Here is a 25,436-nt window from a genome sequence, read left to right on the forward strand (position 1 = left end):
TTTGTTTTACCCAGTTTATAATAAAAGCCTGGATGGAAGTGTTACACTTAAAATGTTTCTTCCTTCATTCACACAGCTGTCTAGTTTAAGAATACAGAACCATTTCTTTGAGGGGAAAATTGAGTAGTCTTGTATAAACTGTGAGAAAGATATGTCACTTTGTACCTAACCAACATCCTGAATAAATACCTATTCTGAAATTGTCTCTGTATTACCTGTGCACACAGATGTGTGCAGAATGGATGTCTGACATACTCATGTGTTACCTTGCAGTGGTTGCAGCCCAGAAAGAATTTAAGTATACTACTACTACTGTGCAAGTCTGAGTTTTTTCATAGGTTGCCACGTGGGGGCTCTTTATGAAGGTATCATGTCCTAAATATAGCTTAAAAAAGGGGTTTTAAGAGCCATGTTGCAATCAGAAGGAAGCTCTCAGAAGTTATCAGTCATATGCACTAATTTGTTTAATTTCTTTAATTTCTTTTCTTTAATTTTGTTGTCTAAAGTTCCACCAGAAGTTAGATTAACAATAACTATCCAACAGGATCCCACACAGTTTTAACTGCACACTAACAAGGGAAAGTTAAGGAAAACCCTGGCTAGAGAGAAGGCATCTGTTTATGAACAAATATACAGCATAGCTGCAGTTCATCTCCCCTTTCACTTGGCAAGCAAAGGGACGCTGTCGTAGTGATGGAAAGAGCTGCATGGCTTGTTAGAACAATGACTGCTGCTCTGTCCCAATCCCGGTGAGTAATGTGAATACTTTTAATGGGGATGAAGAGGAAGGAGATATTAGAATAGTGGACCCCAGGAAATATCACTTTTGTGGTTATCCAACAGTGGTTCTCTCCTGGTACTTTACACACAATGATTTTGGAGCAAAAGATGTCATGAAATACACAATAGGAAGAACAATTAAAGAATTGGTCGGGGGCTTGAGACTTGGATTCTGTTCTTGGCTGTGATAGTGAACTTCACTTCACCTCTTTGTCTTAGATTCTCTGTCAGTATAATGGGGAACCTGCTTTGTAAAGTATTTTGAGTTTAAAACAGCTATGGAAAAGCAGTGGTGGTGTCATTGTTCATAAGTGACAGCTAGATAGTCAGTTGATTTGATTGACTAAGGGTACTTTAACATTAGTGTGTTTGAGAGAGAGAAAGGAACAGACAGATGAGTTAACTTTTTCAGGTAACTGTTACATTGGTTTACTATTCAAAACCATAAGGTACTGCAGAGTGCAACATGTTACAGATATTGAGATGATATCACAAGTGCAGAAGAAAGATTGACTCCACCAGCAAGGTGGAAATTCAGTGATTGGCAGGCACAATTAGTACTGTCATCCAATTGATGAGGCCTTTGCTGCATCCAGTTGGCCATGTTTAGTGAGAGTAACATTTGTATATCATGAGAATAGAGCCTTGCAAGCTAGTGGATATCCACATTATACCCATGGGTATCCACAACTGCAGGTGCGGACATGGATATCTGTGACTCATTTTTGTGGAAGCAGATCTAAATTTTGTATTTAGAACTTTGCAGATTTGAAGATATCTGCTTTATATCCTCAGCCATGTGACTATCCACAGATCATTTTGCTGCTACAGATACCAATTTTGTAGTCACATAATACTCTGCACATTAGACCTTTGTGTAGCTTTGGACAGAGAGCATCTGTGGAGAGGGCAAAGATGTCCTTCAATTTAAGATTGATGCACTGAACCTTAACTATAGTCTGAAAACATGCTGAGGCTCAAAGTATGTTTGGTTTCCTGGGTGAAAATTTTTCATTCTCTGTTATTTCTGGAAAAGCTTGAAGTCTTAGAGGCTGGAGCAGGAGTGGGGGTGGAGGGGAGGATCCGTCTCTCTCTGACGCACAGAATCTCAGTTAATAGGTTGAGTTGATTATTTCTCTTCTTTCGTCCTGGCCTGAAAACAACGTTTCATCTTACTGATGTTACAAAGCAGACTTTTTGGCTTGCTTTGTCAAATTTATTTGCAGAGGTGCATGCACAGACGTGCAAATCAGCAAAGAGCTGCAGGGTGATAAACTTACCTGCTCCTATATTATTTATATTCCTTTGGAGAAAATGGAGTAAGGGAATCCCCTCTTTAAACTTAAAGGTTTTGTTATTTGAGGTTTGAAATCTTTCTCTTACCCTGTGCTATTGTTAAGAGCTGTCAATCACCATTAACTCAAGCAATTAATTCAAAGCAAATTAACTCAATTAAAAGTGTGATTAATTGCAGTTGTAATTACACTTTGAAACAACAAAATGCCACTTAAACGTATTGTAAAATTTTGGATGTTCTTCTCCATCTTCAAACATATTTCAGTTAAAACACAATACAAAGTGTACAAATACTTTGCACTGTAAGAAAGATAGATAAAAATATTTTTCAGTTCAGCTCATGCAAGTACTGCAGTGGAATTTCTTTACCAAGAAAGTGCAATTTTTTTTACATGTCTGCGCTCAAAACCAAAACAATGTAAAACTTCAGAGCCTACAGGTCTACTCAGTCCTACTTCTTATTCTGCCAATTGCTAACACAAGTAAGTATGGGAGATGATGCTTATTTACAAGACCACTTTCAGGTGGTGATGTAAGTGAGAAGCTCAGAGTATTATCTCCCATAAACTAATTGTGGTCAAATGTAATTAATGATTAATTTTTCAATAGTTTGACAGCCCTAACTCTTTTTTTGTGTAGTGAATCTAATTTAGGTAAGCTCTTTGAGTGGAATCCTTCTCTTCTCTCTTATGTGACTGCAGGGTACTACTAAATATGGTTCTGTATCAATAATTTATTGATACCTTGAAACTGCCTGTTTTGCCGATCAGTTCCTTAGGAATCATTTAGCTGCCTCTTTTTCAAAAATGATTTTTTTTTTAATCTACACGTGCATGGAAGGAGAGGTAGTAGCTCTGAAGGTGAGGACAGTTTCACTGAGGTTGTCTACGCTTCAGTTAGACAGCTATGGTTGGCCTGTGCCGGCTAACTTGGGTTTGTGATGTGGGTCTGTTTAATTTCAGTGTGTAGACTTTCAGGCCCAGGTTCCAGCCCAAATGCTAGGTTCCTGCTTGGTTGGAGAGTTTGAAAGCTCAGGCTGTAGCACAGATCTTCAAGTCTACACTGCAATTAAATGGCTCCACACAGTCCAAGGAGCTTGAGTCAGCTGGCCTGGGCCAGCTACAGGTTTTCAACTGCATACTCTGAATTATTCTCTCTTTCATTGGTCCTCACTCTGCACCTGACTCTAACTTTTGGTTCCAAGCCAGCTGTTCATGTGTGGCAGCACACCATGACAGTTTCCATTTCCCATGTAAACTAGGGATGTAGAATCCTGTTTGTTTAGTTAACCGGTTAAATATTAAGTTTAACCAATTAACTGATTAAAGAGCAGTGGGAGCTGCTTCAGTCAGGCTGGAGAGCTCTTGCTCTCATAATCCCTGGTTGGGCCCACTCAGGCAAAGGCTACACTGGCTGAGCTGGAGTCTCTCTGCTGCTGGGCGCTGGCCAGCCCCGCCCCCCATGGTCTCCTGTAATTGGTAAGCCTCATTCTTTTAGGGTGAGGCTTACCAGTTAACCATTACTATCGTTAGTCTAAACCAGGTAGAGTAACTGTGAGGGGTAAATGCCTATTCCCAGTAAACTAAGGCCACATCTACACTTGGAGCTAGGAATGTGATTCCCAGTTGAAGCAGGCATATGTGCATTAGCTAGCATGCTAAAAACAGTAGTAAGCAGTTGTGGAACAAATCTAGCTGGACATTATAGGTCTGTGTGCAGGGCAGTTAGCCTGTACCATCACTGCTTGTCATTGCACTTGTTACCATGGCTATGCTATTGTTTGTGGTGTACTCACTAGCCTGAGTCTGTCTACCTTACCTCATGGAGCTGGAAGGGACCTTCAGTAGTCATTGAGTCAAGCTCCCTGCCCTCACAGCAAGACCTATCACCATCCCTGATAGATTCCCTGCCCCCAAATCTATCTGTCCCAGGTCCCTAAATGGCCCTCTCAGGTATTTGAGCTCACAACCCTGGGTTTAGGAGGCCAGTACTCAAGCCACTGAGCTATCCCCCTTCCTGGGATTTACAACTCTTATCACTGCTTATGCTCCAAACTCAGATTCACACCGTTGCCTCATAGTGTAAACATACCCGAAGTCGGTATTGTGAAATACGCGGGGCTTGATAATCATAAAATACTTCAATAGCTGTTCACTGCAGCTAATGAAGTTCCCAGGCATTGTAATTATTTGGGCCACTGGTCTTTAACTTCAGCAGCCAAGAGTCAGATTGCTGCATGGGAGGCACTTTTCAGCTAAAATGCCTCACATGCAGGAATTTGTGCATAATCAAGAAAGCGTTCTGGGATGAAGTGACGGGTGTAGATGAGGACTGGGCGAAATAGTCACAAACCTGCCTGTGAGCAAGCTGGGATTCTCGTTGCTCTGCCTTGAATCCTGAAGCAAGGATATGTGTCAGTACTGGGATGACTGAGCAGCTCTCTTTGTGAACATGACTGCTCACCCTAGTGACCTAGTAAAGGTACCCTAAAGGTTGCTTGCCCCAGCTTTAATTTGGACAGTTCACTGCAACTGATGGATCATCAGTTGTTCTGTTTTCAAAAAAAAAAAAAGACCCCTCTGACAGTGGCAACAAAGAACATGTGGCCTTTACCATACAGCCATGCCACATTAATACATATGGCATCAGCAAGGGAACACAGAACATTGATATAGCTGCTCTCAGCAAGACCAGACTTGTAGCTGAAGGCTTTATGAAGGAATGGGGAGGTGGCTGTGCATTCTAGGTGAAAGGGATAACAGAGAGAGAGAGATTTTATGGCATTGATTTTTGTTACTTAAAACAGCCTAATGAAATCACTAAAAGACTTACTTGGGACGAAAAAAGGAGTGCTTAATGATTCTGCAGCTTTCCACAAGGAAGTTTAGGATTTGCAACTCTTATCACTGATTATGCTCTAATGATATATGGTACAAAAGAAATAATAAAAAACTATTTGAATGAAATAATCAAACCTCTACCCTGGTAAAGGAAAGCTCACCCTTCCAGAAGAATTTAATGCCTGAGATGGAAAAGATTGAGTCCTGGAGAAGTATAATAAATTAGTAAGGAAAAAATGGACAGCCATTCTGTGTGACTCAGTAAGCATGCACAGCAAAGGCTCAAAGGCAAGCTGATAAACATCTGAGATCAAAGCACTGGCAGCTGATTGACTGAGTGTATCATTATATGGCAAACAGACATTAAGGGCATAAAGATTGCCAGAATAATGCAAGGAGCAAATTGTTGCACCAACTACAGGATGAACGGTGCCATTTTCCATGTACACATTGCCCTTCAGTGAAATGGTGCTGAACAGATTATGATGAAATTTAACATCGCAAAGTTAAGACATCCATTTGAGGAAAAGCTTATTAGCATTACATCATCATCATCATCATCATCAACATCCACTGCTAAACTCAAAGTGGAGCATATTCAGTCCTTAGAAGAAACTGTAGGAAAAATCAAACAAAACAGGAGAGGTTTAAAACCAATGAAATCCAAAAGATCTTTTAACTGGTGGTTTCTCTAAACCATTCACCATATTTGTTGGGATGACACAAGACTTCATGCTGGCATTGCTCGTTTTTGGTTTCTCTTTGCAGCCTTTTCTGAACTATGTAACAAAGAGCCTTCAAAAGAGTATTTACATAAGGTACAGAACTGCTGGAAGGCTTTTCAGTCTCCAAACACTAAGACTGTGTCTACACTAGCCCCTTCCTTTTGAAAAGGGCATGATAATGAGCAATTTGGGAAGATGCTAATGAAGTGCTTCCATGAATATGCAGCACCTCATTAGCATAATAGCAGCCATGTGTGATTCCAAAGTGCCACTTTCAAATCGAGTGCTGCCTGTTTAGACGGGGGCCTTTCAGAAGGAACCCCCCAGTCTTCGAAAGCCCCTTCTTCCTAAAACCTAATAGGAAGAAGGGGCTTTTGGAGTCCAGGGGGGGTCCTTTTGAAAGGCACCATCTACATGGGTGGCGCACAGTTTGAAAGTGGCACTTTGGAATTGTGCATGGCCACAATTATGTTGATGAGGTGCTGCATATTCATGGCAGCACCTCATTAGCATCTTCCCAACTCGCTCATTACCATGCCCCTTCCAAAAGGGAAGGGGCTAGTGTAGACATAGCCTAAATGCAAAGCAAAACTTCTTGAGGAACTCAGGTATAAAGCCCTTTTTGCAGATGGTTGTGCTGTACTGAGTCACTTTCATCATGACAAGCTTTCAAGGGGAACTGAAAAGTTTAGACTCCATCATGAGTCTGGAATAAACTGAAAGTCCTCTTCTGACCACCCCCATCAACTGCTATTCTTGAGCCAGATATTGCTGCTGATGGTATAGAACTGAAGAACATCCATCTCTTTGGCAGTACCCCCTCTAATGATGGTTCCCTGGATCGAGACATAACAAAATTGGAAAGGCAATTCATGCTTTTGGAAGACTTCACTATAGGATATGCAACCAGCGTATTGGCCAACTGCCAAAATTGCTGTTCAGCCGTGCAGTAGTGATAGCATCCCCTTTTTATATGGCATGAACCGTGGCCAGTTTACTGTAGATACATCCTCTTGAAAAACTTTGTATGTACTGTGTGAGTATTCTGAAAGCCCACGGGGAAACATAAATATTCTTGAAAGAGCAAAACCAACCAGAGTCAAGGCAATGATTATCAAAGCTCAGGTTAGGTGGACATGAAGAGTTTTCTGTCGATAATGACCCGAAAGTTTGGGTATGACCCTACTTAGTGAAAGATCAATAAAGTGGTAATCGATCTTCTAGGGTTTGATTTAACATGCTTAGTGGGGGGCACGCTACATTGAATGGTCGGCGTGCCACTGTTGATCTTGGTACTCCTTGCAGTTGCTATGAAGGGGAAGTAAATGACAAAATTTCTTCTATTGACTTCCCACTGTGGTGATGGTGACAATCAGTTTAAGAAATGTCAACTCCAGCTACACAATTCTTGTACCTGGAGTTGAGTATCTTAAATTGATTTCCCCTCCCCCCCCCCCCACTGTAGACCTGGCCTTTTGAAAGCATAGTGGGGCTGTCAATGGAAGATTTCAAAGACACTGTTCAGTAGACTCTCAATTTAGGCAGCCTAAATATTGATAACTTCAAAGACAAAGCAGAGGATAGATCTCATTGTAGAGCAACTGTCAGTAAAGGTTATGAACACTTTGAGATGGACTTTGAGAAAGGGCCAGCTGTCATACCAAGTGTGAGCCTATTCTCTTTGCAAACTAGAGTAATGACTAATATTTTACTCTAACGGTATAAAATGGCAGCTGACTCCTGTCACTGAAGTACATCCTGTTCTTCCATGCCAGAACAGGTGTTTTCATTTTGTCCAGTAAAAGGATGGGGTGGCATCTAGGCACTATAAAAGATCCTAAAGAGAGAACCAACGAGAGAGCGACCTCATGATTTAGAAGAACCTGATGACAAAGATTGGTGGAGCAAGTGAGAGGGGCAGATAATTACTACCTGGGGGAGAGAGTCTGCAGAGAGCAGAAAGCTCTGCAGGCACTTTCTGGGAAGGAGAAATTCTCTAGGGGACCTGCAGAGCGGGTAGTTTATGGACCTTTCTGAGCCAGTCTCGAAAGGTGGAAAAGGGTCAAGTTGTTGGACAGTGTTTTAAGAAGATGAGTCATGGGATTGATCTCTTCCAGGGGGTGGCTCAGACAATGGGGTACTGAACAAAGGCAAAAAGGAGTCAGGAACTGAACTGTGCATGCAAGGCTTTGAAAATACCTGTACATGTCTGTGTTTTACTGTGGGGAATTGAGGCAATGGATTTTACGAATTATTGTATGTGTACATAAATAAACTAGGCCCAGGGTCTTGAGTGGACATGGAGGGAGTCTTTTTTTTTTTTTTTTTTAATTGGCAGACTGAAGAGAAGCTGACGCAAGGGCAACTGCCCAGAGGCAAATTTGAACCTGGGACCTCTGGACTACTGTGCTGGAGCCTCTATGGTTTGAGCTACAAGTGAAGTGCCTCTCAACTGAGGCTGTAGAGGAGACTCATTCTTTCTCTGTTTATGTGGTTTAGGTCAGGAGTCTGCAACCAAAATAGCAAGAAGAACCATTTTTTCAAACTCTTTTTAAAAAAATCAACAAACTAGACCCCTGAGTTACTCAAAGGTTGCATTCCTGGGAAACTTTGCGTAACTCAAATTTTGTGCAAGTCATGAGGAGTTGGGAACCAGGCAGCAGCTGGGCTCCCAGCTCCCCTGCATTTGTGGGAGCTGGGAAAAGTGACCAGTGCTGGTGCTGGTCTCCTGTATCCTGTGAGTGGTGGGCAGTCAAGAGCCTGGCTCTGGGCTGTGCACTGCTCACAGGAGAGAGGAAACTGACCAGCACAGTAGTGCTCCTGTCAGTACCAGCCAAGAGTTAAGCACCATCTCCCTGCCATTCAAAGTTGCATTAACCAAGATACTCGCAGGTTTAGTACAAGTATCTTGGGGTTCTACTGTACTTCAAGAGCTGCAATGCATGTGAATACAAAACAGTCCTTAATAAATAACATCATTTTAGGATGAAGTCTGCCCCCCCTGCACATGACACCAGAATAAGATATTTTTGCACAGAGGATCTAGGCCTCATCTACTCAACATACGTTGAAAAACATTTATAGAATTAGGGCTCTAAATGTAATTCTGTCTAAAACCGTGCTTCCTACTAATGTAATAAGTGGTAGCAAATAGTGTTTCCCAAGCAGTAGAAGATTCAGTTAGCTAGCAGAACTTATTTTCTTGGAGCTGGTTCAAGTCATTAAGAGCTGTTCAGGGACAGGTTTATTGCTGCATAATCATATGGCCAGTTCTCTCATCTAACCCTTTTTTGACACCCAGAGGCTGGCTAGCTGCCTCCTTAAATTGTGTCAGGGACATTTCAGTGATTTATATCGGTCCATCGACTGGTCATTGAGGTACACTAGCCTATAAAACAAGGCAACACAGAGGGAATTGCCATATGTACTGATATTGATGCTCTGCATGCATATCCTGCAGGCACTTCCAGGTTGAGGTTCTCCACTCTGCACTTTCCCCCTGCTGGGTGGCAGCGGCAGCGGCAGCAGCAGCAGACTCAGCAGGCAATTGCTGCTTTGCAGAGCCAGCAGGCACTGTACTCAGAGCCAAGTGGGGATAGTTTGCTGCTGCACACCCAGAGAGCCTGGGGCTAAAGCAGAGTGGCAGGAACACTGTTAGCCAGGCTCACACAGAGGCATAAGGTGTCAGTGCACCATTGCTGGGGACAGGCATTCTGGGTTCACATGTGAACTGATTAGTGCTAGACCTGAATGTGTACTATAGTGGCCATATCAAATGTTTAAAAGTAAATTAAATAGAAGGATTAAGGAAATGCTTACATAAAGGAAGCAAGATGAAAAAATTGTTTACAGATTCTATCCATTTGGGCTTCCTCAGTACACATGTACAACCAGAATCATTTCCCTAAAATAGCAGAAGCGTTTTTTTTTTAAGCCAGGTGGTCAATGCTGTTTCCACTTTGACTTTAGATATGTACTTTAAAATAAGTAGCAATCATACTGTAGTCCAATAAACAAGTTGCGTTCATGATATTCTAAATTGTCAAAGGTAATTAATGGTCCAACTTGGCTTATCTTGTAATGCTGTTTATAGAAGTAAACAAAAGTGAGATAAATATTAAGCCATATGAATTAAAATGTATTAAAGAGTGAGCTTCCTTATCATAACTGCTGCTGCCACCACAGTCTTTTGGCCTGAACCAGAAAGAAGGAAAGAAACAGATGATCTCACCAGCTCCCATGGCTTCTGCTAAAATTTGAGCTACAACTGAATGGGAACCTGAGGTTCTTCCTGTCATTCCTTCCCTAGTCATTTCCCCTCTTTGTGTTGTTTCTCCTTCATATCTTTGTTTTCTCTCTGTCTGGTTTAAGTGGCCGAGGCAACTTCATATTTCAGTAGTGCTGTGATCTTGTGACCCAAAAGGCAAACTGTGCACAATGTCTTACAGTCCAACACTGGTGCTTTGAGAGTTTGCCAGATCTGTCAGTGAGTGAGAGAGACCATATGCATAATTGTAATTTTATTAGCAACTAGGTTTCAAGCGGGAGTAAGCATTAGAGACTGAATTTGGATTAGGATTTTTTCTTTCTTTTTTTCATTATCCTTTCTTCCTCTTTATTGGTGGTTGCATTGCTTTGTGTTTAAGGCAACAGGCAGGGTCTGACTTCAACAGATAAGAAACATCTGAATTAACTTTCTCGTTTCTTCAAAGGACCTAAAAGGACAGTGAGACAGGCGTTTCTTACCCTCTCTCCTCAGCAAAGCACAAGGGATTTTTTTTTAAATCTGTCTTCATTCTTTAAGTTACAAATGTTTTACATGTTTTCCTTTGTCTGTATAGAATGAAAGGAATTAAGTGACACAAGGCTGAGGGTTTTTTTTGAGGGAGAGATTTTGCTACTAAATGCTGTGGTTATGAAACATCATCTCATAATCTTTCTGATTTATGAGTGATTGTGTGTGTGGAATTTTTTTGCTTAACCCCAAATTTCTCATTGGCAAAGTATAAACAGCACCTAAAGTAGTGAGATGCCTCTCATTGGAACATAACATTTCACTGAAAGAGCTCTGAGGCATTTACAAAACAGGAAGCTATTTTTTTCTCAGGTCCCTTCCTTTTATTATTGCTCTTTAACTATTTGTCCACATGTCACTCACAGACCATTTCATAGCTTCAGAATGCTTTTACAAGAGCTATGTAATATTTCTTGTAACACCCTTGTGATGTAGATGTTATCCCCATTTAACAGGCAGGGATGCAGAAAGACACTGACTAGTTCAAAAGGCTATCCAGAAGGTCAATATCATGCCTGCCGTTGTAACTCAGATTCCTGAGATTCTGTTACATCTGTCCAGGACTACACCTCACTGCCTCAAATGAATCAAGAATAGAAATGTTAAACAGAGAAGATGCTGCTGATACTGCTTTTTTATTGCCAAAGTAATTGTATAACCCTAGAGGGACATGTGAATGGAAGGAAGTGGAGAACTTCCTGCATTAGTTTTTGTGGCTGTTCGGAGAGATTCTCCAAATTGTTATGCAATCAGTAACATTGTCAGACTACGGATATGAGTTTGGTGTGAAACAGCATATTTTATGTTTAGCATGTTCACGTAGTCAGAACTATGCAATTATAATGGCTTACTAGACAGTACGGCACATTATTTACCTTTTTGCTTTGGTTTCCAAAGGTGGTATTAGGGAATCCTGAAACAGGAAAGTATCATTGCTTAAAAGCATCTTGTAAGAGCTGCTTCTGTAAAACCCATTTCACCCTTGTGGGAAGAGCATCAAATGGGAATTAAATACTTTGTGCGGGAGGGAGTATTTGCACACACGTGTGCACACACATACAGCATCTAACGTAAGGTCCCAGTCACTCATTGGTGCCTTTAAGCACCACAGTGATTAAAAATATTAATAAAAAGGAAAGATTTAGGTGTAGTTAGGACAACAGCAAAGCATTTCTAGACAGACTTCTGTTTGCTTTTCCTTATTGATACAAGCAGCTTTTATTGTTGTTGTAATTGTTCTCATTGCTGTCCTTAGTCAGATTATGTGGACATCTATCAGTATGTGTTAGTCATAACTACAGTACCAGGCTTTGTAAACTGAACCAAGTGAAATTATGATGCATACATAGTCTCTTGCCTTTGGCTGGTGATAAGACTGCTGACACAACCGTTATTCAAAATCATGTTAACTTTTCATTTAACACCCTGCATTCTTCACAACTTCTAAAGCCGTCTAAAAGTTTAAGTGCATTTGGGTTTGTAGTTCCCTGATTGGCAGCAGTAGCTTGGTTCCCTCCCCCCCACTTGGTCCCTTTCAGTCAGTAGCAAAGCTTTATTTAGTTCTGGGACACCACAAAATGTGGTAATCAAAAGCAGTTAAACTTCAGAAGCTGTACCCTATTTGCTGAGTTACATCATCCTGAAACTTTATATGGAAAAGAATTTCTCACATGTATTCCTCTCCCTCAGTTATTTCTGACTTGTGATTTATTGTAAATGTGCACAAGGCCTGTAGTGGGACATATCTTACAAATCTATGAATAGCTCCTTATCTAAATTTTTTAGAATTCAGATGCGTCTATCTGAGCATTCTTCTGGCAGGGTTCATTTGGCTGAAATGTGATCATGGGTCCAGTAAATGAATGAGGCACCATACAAGAAATAATTAGGTATGTGTTCCATTTGCTTGTGTGACCTTGGTTAAGTCATTTAACCTCTCTATGTTCCTGTACCTGTTTTAAAAAAAAGGGGATGGGGGAGAGAGGTAATGGTGCTTTTCTTCCTTTGTAAAGTGGTTTGAAATCTATGGATAAACTCTGTATTACATTTTTGACCAATAGGAGTGTGTTTCATTCAGATATCATAAACATTTTTATCTTGATTTTTAATGCTGATTTTACTCATTAGATTCTTACTGTCTAACACTGATATTTTTGCATAATCATCACAATAATCACTAAGATGAATCACTTGCAGAATCCAATGGTATATTTCAGAGCTGTTTGTTTCAGCACAAAAGCTGATTGCTGCGTGTAAAAAAAGGTGTATACGTCTACCTAACTTTTGCAGAAAAATGCTACCACTAGAAAACTGGCTGGTTTTCCTCTCCTTCTCTCCCCTGCTTCCATAAGTGAAACCTGCTGGACCTGTGAATAATCCCTTCTGAATCGTACAAACGAGAATGATAAGTTTGACATTCCCTAGCTATCCTTCTGTAAAAAGGACAAGGAACTTTGGCTCTTCTGTGAAGTACATGAAAAAAGTTCAATACAGGCCAAGGATGGGAATATTGCTGACCTTGCTTAGCTATCTTACAGTAAACACTAAAAGCATCCTGTCTCAATTTAAGATTGCACAGCAAGATATAATTATTGTGTGTTATGACACTGTAAAAACAACCCCCACTGCATTGCCTTTTTAAGCATGAAGATGAAGAATGTGTGAGTGTTGAGCACGGGTCTCCAAACTTACAGTTACAGGGCATGTCTGCATGGGGCAGTGAAATGGCGGAGGAACCTCTGGCGCAAGTCTCAGAGTCTGGTTCAAATGACACAGGTTCACGTCTTGCTCTGCAGTCCTAAAAATAGCAGTGCAAATGTGCTCAGTTATGTTCTGAGACCCTCTCCCTCGCTGGGGTTTGGAGCTGGGGCTCCAGCCAAAGAACCTGTCCTCCTATTTTAAGTCCTGCAGCCCAAACCCTGTGAGCCTTAGTCATTTTGATCCAGGCTCTGAGACTCAGCATCATGGATGGTTGTTTGCAGGGTAGACATACCTACAGTACATTGTGAATACTCATTTGTGTGTCTTCAGGACTCTGTGGATGAAGAGGGAGGGAGGAGTGAGCTGAAAAGCAGTCTCTGCCCATGGATTGGTAACCCCTAGCACCTCTGTTCATTATGATTTACCTTTCTGCCGTTTAGTAGCACTGGAGAGCAAACTTCTATCTGAAAATTGCTGTGCGGCTTTAGAATGAGGTATGATGAGCTATACTGCTGCCTATTTGCAGATCTTCGATGACAGTTTTCTAAGGTTTTTTCTGCACTGTGCAGGTTTTATTGACACTACTGTGTTGCTACATCAGCATCACTAGAAGATGGGCAGTGTAGCTGCTGGTTGCTGGCTCTTGTGCCAAGAAAATATTACCACCCCCAACAAGCAGCGTTAAGTTTGTCAGCAGAAGAGTGCACCTGCCAACATAGTGCTGTTTGCAACTGCACTTGTGGTCATCAAAACATTTATCCTTTTCCGGGGTGTCATTTTAGCACCTCTGAATGACAAAAGTTTTATTTTTAATCATTCTGTTAGCAGCACAGACTTTGTCTGAGGGCTTGTCTACACTTGTGGGTTTATGGGTTCTTTTTTTCTTTAAAAAAAAAAAAAAAAGTGTGTTCATACTGCCATGCACAAAGGTCAGGGTAAGAGGGTTTTCCCCTCAAAATAGCTCCTGCTCTGCAAATGATTTTCATCAGCCCCTTCCCTGTTCAGGGTCAAAAATGGATGCATATGAACAGAGCACAGCAATATCAGGTTATGTGAATATTCCTATTTTAATTATGTGGCTGTGAACTGTGGTTGTAAATGAGAATCCTCCCTTCACAATTATGTGGCTGTGTGAACACGATTTTTCTGCTTCACTTATTTTGCCCTTGATGTAAAAAAAAAAAAAAAAAAAAAAAAAAAAAGTATCACAGAAAAAAATGTGCCGTGTTGACAAAGCCTCAGACTGGTAAATACAGGCCTGAATCAGAGTAGTTGCTGCTCCTTTTTCTTGCTCTTATATCTGCTAATCTTAGAACTGGTTCTGTAAAATTACTTTTAAAAGGTTCTACTTGTCTGCCAATCTCCTCATACCCATGCCTAATGCGTATCTTAGGTTAACATGACTTTTGAGTGGGGAGGAGCTGGTGCCTACCTCCATGCTGCCAGGTGCCATCTACCAGCTAGTCAGAGGCATTGGGAAACTGACCAGCTGCTGCACTGGTCAGTTTCCCTGCTTCTGTCAGGGGTGACAGCCTAGAGCCTGACTCTCGGCTACTACTGCTGGCAGGAGTGGGGAAACTAACCAGTAGGGTAGTAGGAGACAGGCAACTGATGAGGACTGCTGCACTGGTCTGTTTCCTGGCTCCCTGCCACTCCTGGGGACCAGGAAACTGACCAGTGCACCATTGCTGGTCAGTTTCCTGGCTCCCTCAAGCATAGGGGAGCTGGGAGCCAGGCTGCTGCCTGGTTCCCAACTCCCCGCCCCCGATTTGCATGAAATTTGAGTTATATGAGGTTGCCCAGGAGTGCAGCCTTCATGTAACTTGGGGGTCTACTGTACACAAAAACATGGACCACTGCTTAAGCAACTGAGCTATAAGGTTTGGATCTCCTGTTCCTTGTGTTACAGCCTCCCAGGTCATACAGCATTGTACAATATCCATTGTGTAATAATGGGTAATAGACAGTTGGAGGGCAAGTTTTAGAACCTTCAAATGCAAAGTGTAACCTGCATAGGACAGCTTGTCTGATGCACGTGTATTGATTTTGGCTGAGGAGCTCTTTTCAGCAGGCAACTAAAGTAAACTCCCATACACAGAGTGCACATATGCAGTCATGTTCATGTGTGATGTGGACATCTTTTTCTTCGCACAGGCGATTGACATGAACATGACTGCATATGTGCACTCTGTGTATAGGAGTTTACTTTAGTTGCCTGCTGAAAAGAGCTCGTCAGCCAAAATCAATACATGTGCATCAGACAAGCTGTTCTATGCAGTTTACACTTTGCATTTGAGCACACAGTATCCTTTTTTTGAGTCACCTTCGCTATGGCAGCTGGAGGAATCAATACTTCCTAGGGACAACTGTTCTGATGAGTAGCATATTTCATTTGCCCACGTGAACATTTCCCTTTTCAGGCTTTTGTTTTAAATGCACCTATCCTCTGGTAAACACCAATATTGAGTAAATGTAAGTAGCTAAATTGAGTACAGTTACCTAAACCAATAATTTAGACACCACTGCTGAAGAGTACATCATGGGAAGCAGCCAAAAAAAGTGAATATATTATAATATGCTGAATTACCATCGCTGACTGAAAACACAAAAGGAAGCACATTTACAGAACCAATTCCAACACTAAAATCCAAATGAATAACAATGGGGTGGACAAGTCAAACTGTTTCCTCAGTGCATAACCACAGATAGAGCTCAGCTATTCAAATCTATACGTGGTGCAAAACCTAGTCTCATCTCCCAGTGGGATAGCAAAATAGCACATGGCTAACCCACGCAGCATGGTGCAGGGGAGGCAGGGTGCAGGAGCTAACTACTGTCAAAGTGCATTGAAAGAACATTTTAAAGGCCTGAAGATGCTTAAACTTAATCTTCCAAAAAAAAAAAGAAAAAAGAGATCTGATGGTGAGGAGTCCATTGCAGGCAATGCCTGCCTTTTTCCTACTTTTGGTATTAACAGTTTTAAGTAGATTCAAGTCACAAACTTTCCTCTGTTTGATAAGGCTTGCTCAGGAATTGATTCCTACCAGACTATCAGTTGGAATGCCTAAATATGCAGCCATTTCTCTTTGTGCCTGGATTTAAGATTTTAGTTGGAACTATTTATAGAAAAGCATATATGTAGGAAAATATGGACTTTTCTCTGTATGAGGGGTGGGGGTGGGGGGCATGTCCAGACACCAGTTCCCCTCCAAACCAGGTGAAGTTACTACACAAAGCTTTCTGATTGCAATGTGTTTGGTCAGGTGTTATCTGTTTCTGTCAGTCTTACCATGGAAGCTCAAGAAGATCTCAAAGAAAAAACTAATCAGGTAGGACAAAGATCTTGAGGAGTAAGAGAAATCGGGTGGGAGAGGTTCTCCCATCCACCAACTCTTGTGGGGACTGCAGAAAAAATCGATTTAAAATACATAGACTCCAGCTCCACAATTTGCACAGCTGGAGTTGGACATCTTAAACTGATTCCCCCTGCCCCCCCCCCCAAGTGTACCCTGTGTGGGTACTCCTGCCTCGTGCCCCACCCCCCCACATTAACTTCTTGTTTTTAAGAAGGTTGACTAGAGCTGTTTTAGTTTCTCCAATAGAGTAATTATCTTACATATGCTGGTAAACTGTTTTCAGCTCTTTAAGGAACAGTATAATGTGGTCCTATTTTGAACAGGTTTTAAAACACTGAACAAAATCTGTTGCAACAGACAGGGGACCTGGGGGAAAGAGGTGAACCTTTTTTTAACATAGAGCCATAGATATAGTAAGAGTAACTCCATGTTGCCTGAGGTAGAGAGCAACAATGGGGTTTTGTCTAAAAATGAGAAGTGGTGAAACAGTCCAAAAAATCATAGTTAGGACAAAGACAGCTGAACTGGAGTTCATTTAGAGCCTTATGTTGCACCCTTTTAACATACCTGACTCTCTTTTCCTCAATATACAGCAGTGGTCTGTTGGGACACAAAGTCCCAGCATATGGTACTTCACAAATTCCTGTGGGACAAGATAAAACACGCTGGGTTGTTAATTTCCATAGGCTGAGTGCTGTATTAGCCAGGGAAAATTATTGCCTAGTAGTCTAGAGATCTGAGCAAATCTGCCGTTTTCTCTGTTCCATGTGTTTGCGGTTGAGTGTCTGCTCTTAAAGAAGTGGATGCAATACATGGTTGTCTTGAACAACAGCGTCGCTCCTGTGTCTACTGAGTCTTGGTCACTAACTGCTGCGCCTCCTAGGAATTCTTTTAATGAATGTGTGTGTTAATAAAGATGCAAGTATCAGGAGGTAGCTGAGTTAGTCACTATCTTGAAAAACAGCAAGAAGTCCTGTGGGACCTTTTAGACTAACAGATATTTTGAAGCATAAGCTTTTGTGGGCAAAGACCCACTTCATCAGATGCATGAGTTGGGGGTTTCAGAGGAGAGTCTAAATTTATAGGCTTATGAAAAGTAGGGAATCCTGGTCAAGAGGAGGGCCAGAGTTGACAAGGTCAGTTCAGTCATGGAGGACATGGCCCATTGTCAGCAGCTAATGTGGAGTTGTGAACATCAAGAGAGGAGAAACTGCTTTTATAACTGGCCAACCACTCCCAGTCTCTATTCAATCCTTGGCTGATAGTGTGAAATTTGCAAATGAATTGCAGCTGTGCAGTTTCTCTTTGGAGTTTGTTTTTGAAGTTTTTTTTGTTGCAGGGTGGCTACTTTTAAATCTGTTACTAAGTGTCCTGGGAGACTGAAGTGTTCTCCTACATGTTTTTGTATATTACCATTCCTGATATTGATTTGTGTTCATTTATTCTTTTACATAGAGATATTGGTTTGGCCAGTGTATATTGCAGTGGGGCATTGCTGGCACATGATGGCATATATTATATTAGATGTGGAGCTGAATGAGCCCCGATGGTGTGGTTGACATGGTTAGGTCCTGTGATGATGTCATTGGTGTAGATATGTGAGCAGAGTTGGAAACAAGGTTATTGGCAGGGATTGGTTCCAGGTTTAGAGTCACTGTGGTGTGATCTATAGTCGCTGGTGAGAGTTTGTTTCAGGTTGGCAGGCCGTCTGTAGGCAAGGACTGACCTGCCTCCCAAGGTCTGTAAGAGTGAAGGATCATTGTTCAGGAGGGGTTGTAGATCACTGATGATGCGCTGGATAGGTTTTAGCTGGGGGCTGTATGTGCTGGCCAGTGGTGTTCTGTTTTCCTTGTTGGGCCTGTCTTTATAGCACATGGCTTCTGGGTACATATCTGGCTCTGTCATTCTGTCTCTTCACTTCCTTAGGTGGCTATTGTAGTTCCAGGAAAGCTTGGTAAAGGTCTTGTAGATGTTTGTCTCTGTCTCTGAGAGATTGGAGCAAATGCAGTTGTACCTTTTAGTGCTTGGGTGTATGCAGTGGGTCACGTGGTGTGCCCTGGATGGAAGCTGGAGGCATTTAGGTAAGCATGGCGGTCCATGGGTTTCCAGTATACGGTGGTGGTAATGTGGCCATCACTTATTTGCACAGTAGTGTCCAGGAATAAATAAGCAGCTACTTGGGTAATACGGGCTAGTGAGACTTCTGTAAATGGTGGATTTCAGAAGTAGAATATAACAAAATCTAAGGCTATGTCTACACTGCCCCAGAAGATTGATCCACTCAGGGTCGATTTTCTGGGGTTCACTATCGCACAATCGGGTTGGCATTGACTGCACGCAAGATGCAAAGAATAAGGAAGGTCGACAGGAGAAACTCTCTCATCAACCTTCAGTAAGGATGGCCAGTTAAGTCAATGCAGATATGTCAGTTGTAGCTATGCGATTGCCATAGCTAGAACTGCATATCTACAGTTGACTTTCTTTCCCTAGTGTAGGCATAGCTGAAGTGGCAGTATGTAGCACTGCTGTGTGTGATGCAATGACAACCAGCATCAATGAATTACTTTGGCCACAGACTTCCTTGATGGTACATGCTTCTGCACATTTAAAAAGAGTGGTGCAGCAGTCTTAATAGCTCTCAGTTGGAGAAATCAAGTTTATGGGTGCTGGAGTTAAAGGGTGCTAACAAGTACGGTGATGCTGCTGAGCAGAAAGGCCTTGTTACAGTGACCCTAGTTTACAGATACCTGTGCTGAAAGTCTTCCACTTATGAAAGGAAAAAAAAAGATGGATTATGTCTAGCAGTTCTGCCTCATCACTGTGATGACTTGGATTCTTTGCTGGTTTTTTCTGAGGACACATATATGGCTGCATGTATTTATTGAAACTCTGCTTGTATCCTTCAGTCTTTTAAGAATTAATTTTTAAAAATACCTCCTAGCTGAGACTGAGAATTGGTGTAATGTAAGCCATTTCTGATAGCATCAGAAATGGGCCGGTGTAGATCGGTACTAAAATGTTTTAAGTTCAACAATTGTTTTGTATACTGGAATAACTGTCAAATAACCTCTCTGGTCTGGGTTACCAATGGCAATAGAGCAGCATTGAGGATACTTATGTAAGGTCAGAAGAAAAGGAATTCACACAATTTTATAAAGTACAGTTCTAATTAGGCTGATTACTGTGTTGATACACTTGCATGGGCCTAAAGTGAAAATGTGTCTTTGAAACAACATTATTTCCTGTTTGTTATGTTGTACTCCTTTTATAGACTGATCAGAAGATGGAGTCCTCTTTCAGTGTGGCTTGACCAGGAGGCATAATAGCTGAAGCTCGTATTTAAGGGAGATTCTTTAGTATTGGGATGAAAGTTCTGCTGGTTGGAATCAGTAGTTTGGATACTTTTTTTCTCATAGTTACTAAGGATGAGTTTTGTATTTTCAGATAAAAGCTTGCTTGGAAGATGCAATGTTCTCTCTTCAGAGACCATGTTCCTTTTAATGGAAGAGAACTTCCCCAGTGAAATTAAAAGGAGTTTCTGTCAGGGTTCCCTGCTAGCCATGCACCTCTGCGGCCACTCAGGAGAGATTCCAGTGCTGCCTGGCTGATTAGCAGAGTACTCACAGCTAGGTTTGTTTCTACTGCAGGCTGAATCTCTCTAGTTCAGCACCCTTGGGACCTGACCAGTGCCGAATGAGAGAATTTGCCAGACCACGGGAGGTCAATAATGTTTAGCAGCATTACCAATGCTTCTGCTGCTTACTGGGCTTTTAAAAGACGGTAAGGGTAAATGAGATCTAAATAACAGTGCAGAACACTGAGAGCCAGGACTGTAAACAAACTTCATGGGGCCACAGCATGCTTGGTCACACCCAGTAATAAATTATTTTAGTAGTCTTTAAAGTGCTACAGGACTGCTTCTTTGTTTTATTCTAGGGTGTTTTTATAATTCACTTGCAAAGCTACAATATATCCTTCTCTGTGGGAAGGAAGCTTTCCTTCCTCCTCTGAGAAGTAGTGTGAAAAGAAATTTCCTTCGGCCCAAGTTAGTATACCTGCAAAATGGTGGCGGTAAAGCAGTAGCTGTTATTTTAGGGATCATTCCCATCAGGTCCTGAGCACTGTTGGACACTCTCTCTGATACCACAAAATGCTGAATGTTCATATCATTGCAGAGGGTCAGGCCCTTATCTTCTCCACAACTAACCACAGGCTGTTTCCCACTGATAGAATTCCTGTACATTTACTGTCGAAGACTGAAACTAAGCAGTGGATTCTAAATAGGTCTGTCACTCTAGCTAACATGACACAACATGTTCTCTCCAGGAAGCTAACTTACGTCTCAGCACTCATGCAGCAGGCAAATGGCTCCCTCTGCAGCCATCTAGTTGTCAGTGCTTCTTTGGGATCAAGTCAATGTGATGGGTTGAAGTGTTTAAGATGATTTCTTGGGAATGGAATCAGCCTGCAGCTATGGAAACTTGCTGAAGTGCAGAGTGTTCTTATTTTGAATCTGAAGACTTTTTTTTGTGCTGGCAGCTGCCAGATGGGGATCTTGGGCTGCAGACTGAGATTCAGGCTTCTCAAGTGCCAGGCCAGCAGAAACCAAATAAACTTCCAAAATGATATTGCTTAACTCTGTTTGGAAAATGCTGTACTTACATCTTTCTTACAAAGACGTCACATTCACCAAACCCCAACCTGGCACTCCCTACCTGTCTCAGCAGAGACATCAGTCTGAAAATCTTATTTTGGGCCGTTGAGAGTGCAGTCTTCTCCTTTCTAGCTCTGTAAGGCAGTTCAGTACTTCATAAAATTCTGCAATGTTAGCTATCCAAACACTTAACACCTAACGCTTAAGTTATTAATCAAAATGTAGAAATGTTTTTTAGGTACCTGATGTGTGATAAGAGAATGGGTTTGTGACTGGTCAGCCAGCTACTGGGTTATCCTTGATCACAGTCTTGTCAATTTAAGAGATTCTTAGTTATGTTCTGTAGTGACACCTTCAAGCATCTTTAAACAATGGTGATGTAGTATTGCAGTACTATGATTAATCCGGGTGAGTTGAGAACTCAACTTTAGCCTTAACTCCTGAATTTACTTATTGTTGTCGGTTCAGAATATCTCTGGGGTGGGAAGAAATGGATAACATATAGCTTTCTGAAGAATTGTGTGCATTCAGGTAAACTTTCTGCTGTGAGCTTTTTGTTAAGGGAGTCTGTAAGTATCTCCTTTCTACTACTTGGATGTAGGAAGAAGTCAAGTAATGGATCTTGTTTTATCGATAAATGTCAATGAGGTCATTGCTTGGAATTTCCATCATGCCTTGATAGCATAAATGTTCATAAAAAGTACAGGTTGAACCTCTGTCAGCCAGCACCTTTGGGACCCGACTGGTGCCAGACAAGAGAATTTGCTGGACCACTGGAGGTCAATATTGTCTAGCAGCATTACCAACACTGCCACTGTTTATTGGGCTCTTAAAAGACATTTAGGGTAAATTAGAACTAAATAACAGCCCAAAATACTGAGAGCCAGGACTGGTGGCTGGAAACAAACTTTATGGGACCACGGGCAACTTGGCCACGCCCATGGTAAATAGTCATCCAACTAACTACAATTATGCTGGATTACGGATGTTGCTGGATGAGACAGTGCCGGACTAGAGAGATTCAAACTGTACTTTCATAGACTTCACTTCATTTCCTCCTAAAAATGGGGTGTGGGGGTGGGGATGAGGATATGTTATCTTAGCAAGTTCACTGCTTGGAAACTATGGTAATAGTTAAACTGAGCTAAGGACTTATATGAAGAAATCTTTTGTAATGCAACTCCAGTATGATAAAACTTATAACAAAAACTTAATTCCATTCTGTTCTGGAGATTACAGTTGTCCCACAGAGTTTACATGATGGAAAATTTTCTATAAGCATGGAAAATGGAGACTTCTATTTGCACTGGTAAGGTGTGCAAAATTTTTGAGAGCATTTCAGTTTTCAAGTGTTTCTGGTTTTCTAAGAACATAGCTCTTATTACTCATTCTGGAATCTCTTTACTGATTTGCAAAATAAGTGGGAAGATGAGAGCTCTAGCTCTGATATTGTTAAATGAAAGTGGTATCGAATTTATTTTTACTATGGAGTCAAGTTTTCACTGTTATTCATATGAATGTTTAGCATGCAGTGCTGAGCAAGACTTGAGCAGGGTATTTTCAGTTATGAAGAGCTTGTTGAAGATCACTTTCGTTAGAGCTGCATGTATTCTGTGGCTCTGGCACGTAAAGAGAGCATATGAAGTATTCATTTCCCCCCCCAACGGTGCCTAATGAGTAGAGAAGCAGTAGGAAAGCTCTGAATTCATTGGGAAACCCTTTATTTTATAAAATACATGTAATTGAATAGTTCATAAATCTTTTAAACAAGGAAGTGGATTCAAGCTAGGTAGTGACCTTTGATCAAGTTCTTAAAAGGGCTGTTTGCAGATGTATTCTTTTAAGAATGGATAATAAACTGATCTATGCATAACTAATGCAAAGAACTTCCTGCTGGCACAAATCCCAAGTAGCCCATGAAGTAGTACTCTCTGTAGCTCAGAAACTTGTCTCTCTTAGTAGCTGAAGTTGAGCCAATGAAGGATATTACCTGGCCCACCTTATCAAATATCTTGGAACAAACACTGCAAATAGCTTCCAGTGCAGTCAAGGTTGAGTTCCAACTTCTATCTGAAGTCCTTTTAGTAACTCAGACCTTTATTTTGGGAAATCCCTCAGGGAATGCAGGTTCTCATTGCTTGTTATTGCCAAAGATAGAAGTTTTCTTTTTCTTTTTTCTCTCTAATTTTGCTGTTTGCAGCTGTGATTTTGATATGCAAGGGAAGGGGGGGGGACACTTTCCTCCCAATTTCTGATAAGCTTTTGGTGTTGGATAATTCAAACTTAACTACTGGAATTTCTTGGAGTACTTCGCTACTCAATCTTGATATTGTATTAACTTACCTCATGGCATTTAGAGGAGATCAGTTTAAAAAAAACACACGCATCAGAATTTTTTTACATGTATGTAAGTAACAGCTAACGTTACTATAATTGAAAGATTTGGGTGGGGATTTGTCATTTTCTTTACTTTCTGCATCTGACAATGCTTCCCATATAGATTGTTCCTCTGCCTGGGATGGTCTTAAACAATGCAACAAAGAGAGAAAATTAAAATAGATAAATGTGCAGATATGGGCGGTAAAACTACAAAATATCAGCAATGAAGATGCTGGTACAGATATATCTGAAACTATATTAATCTCAAAACAAAACTGATGATTTAATTTACATTGATCCTCCAGTCACCTACCCTAACAGCAGGATCTGTCCCCATCCCTGGCAGTTTGTTTTGTTTTTAAACCAAACTTGCCGTAGGCCCTTGGAAGGTCACCTGGAGGATTGAATTCTCAACTGTGGGTTTACACAGCCAATGCTCTAACTGTTGAGCTATCTCTCATTGTTGTCTCAAAGAGTTGCTGAAGGCTGTCACAGTGATCACAGATGACTTGACTTATATCTGACCTTTTTGAAGTTATGTGTTCCTCTGTTCTTTGTACTTGCTTTGTACGTAGCTACCTTTTCCCACATCATATACTTAGATTATCATGGGTGGGACAGGAGCCATCGTTTTATGCCCAGCGCAGTGGGACTTTAACAAAACAAAACAACAGTCATGTAGCACTTTAAACACTAACAACATAACTTATTAGGTGATGAGCTTTTGTGAGACAGATCCACTTCTTCAGATCTGTCAGTTGGACTTTGATCTTCAAATCATCTAGGTCAGTGTTTCCCAATTTTGTTTGGCCATGGAACCCTTTTAAACTCCAAAGAACTTTGCAGAACCTTGTTCTCAGGCTCAAGCCCCAAACCTGCCCCCTCCCCGCCGGTCTTCAGGTTTTACCTGCCTCAGCCCCCCAAATCTGCCCCCACCCCCAAGCTTTACCCCCATCACGCAACCCCCCCATCCCCATGCTTAGCCATTCTCAGCCCCAAACCAGCCCCCAGAGCTAACCCATCTTTGGCACTGGCTGGGGAGTCTGTGCTGGGTGGCTGGAAGGCTGGAGTGGAGGTGTTCTGCTGTGGAGGGGGGAGCTGAGTCATGCCCACGAGAGGGGTGTGGTTGTTTGGGTGGCTGTGAATGAGGGGTTCTCTGTGGCTCCCTGCCCTGCTGCCACTGAAATAATGGAACTAAATCCAGTTGATTCAGTGGCTGGATCCCTCCCACCACCCATTAAACCAATTAAATTTAGTTCTGCTGTTTCAGTGGCAGCAAGGCAGGGAGCTGCACAGGAGTCAGTTATTGTAAGGGAACTTTTTCACAGAACCCTTGTTTTTCACTTTGTGGAACCCCAAGGTTTCATGCAACATCATTTGGGAGACACTGATCTAGGTACTACTGTGCTATGAAGTACAAGGCAAAACTTTTAATGCAGTTACTAGAGTATGTAAAGTTTGTATCTTTCCTACCCGTTCAACATGAGTATTCTGACAGGGAAATACTTATTACTTTCTGTTGGGAAAGACCTAAAATTTTACTCAACTTGCTGGATTGCAGCAAAAAGGCAAGGTGCTGTACGCATTAATTTTTTTCTGCAAGGAAGAAGGGTGTCAATATCCTGTCATTAATTTTTCCATGAATACTTTTGTTCACTAGAGGGCAGCAGTGGTTCAATTATCTTTCCACTATGGAGAAATGCAGTAGTCATGAAATTCTTATTTTCTAATAACTTTTCAATTTATTTGTTGGGAATTCATTTTACATTTTGTCCATATTGTTCAGGGTGCTGGGAGTGACGAGGTCCTTTCCTGCCCCAGGAGAGTAGAACATTTTGGAAGTTGGGGTGGTGTTGCCAAGTTAACCTGCCCCATGCTTGTCCTGCAACAGCCAGAGACTCCTGTCCTGTG

The 25,436-nt window shown here is 41.5% G+C and overlaps 1 protein-coding gene across 2 annotated transcripts in view; it reads left to right on the forward strand.

Annotated features, from left to right (window-relative positions):
• MOB2 (MOB kinase activator 2) overlaps nucleotides 1-25,436 on the forward strand; it is a 168,295-nt gene that overhangs the window by 32,634 nt on the left and 110,225 nt on the right. The window contains exon 1 of one of the 2 annotated variants that reach the window (XM_074997836.1): nucleotides 23,535-23,553. The exons of the other annotated variant lie outside the window; for it this stretch is intronic. Coding sequence (XP_074853937.1) covers nucleotides 23,552-23,553 — 2 coding nt within the window. The 5' untranslated portion in view covers nucleotides 23,535-23,551. Of the gene's footprint in view, nucleotides 1-23,534; nucleotides 23,554-25,436 lie in introns of those variants that run through there. 2 annotated transcript variants of the gene reach the window in all.

This window comes from Carettochelys insculpta, chromosome 6, assembly GCF_033958435.1.
Source record: "Carettochelys insculpta isolate YL-2023 chromosome 6, ASM3395843v1, whole genome shotgun sequence".
Classification (NCBI taxonomy): domain Eukaryota; kingdom Metazoa; phylum Chordata; order Testudines; family Carettochelyidae; genus Carettochelys; species Carettochelys insculpta.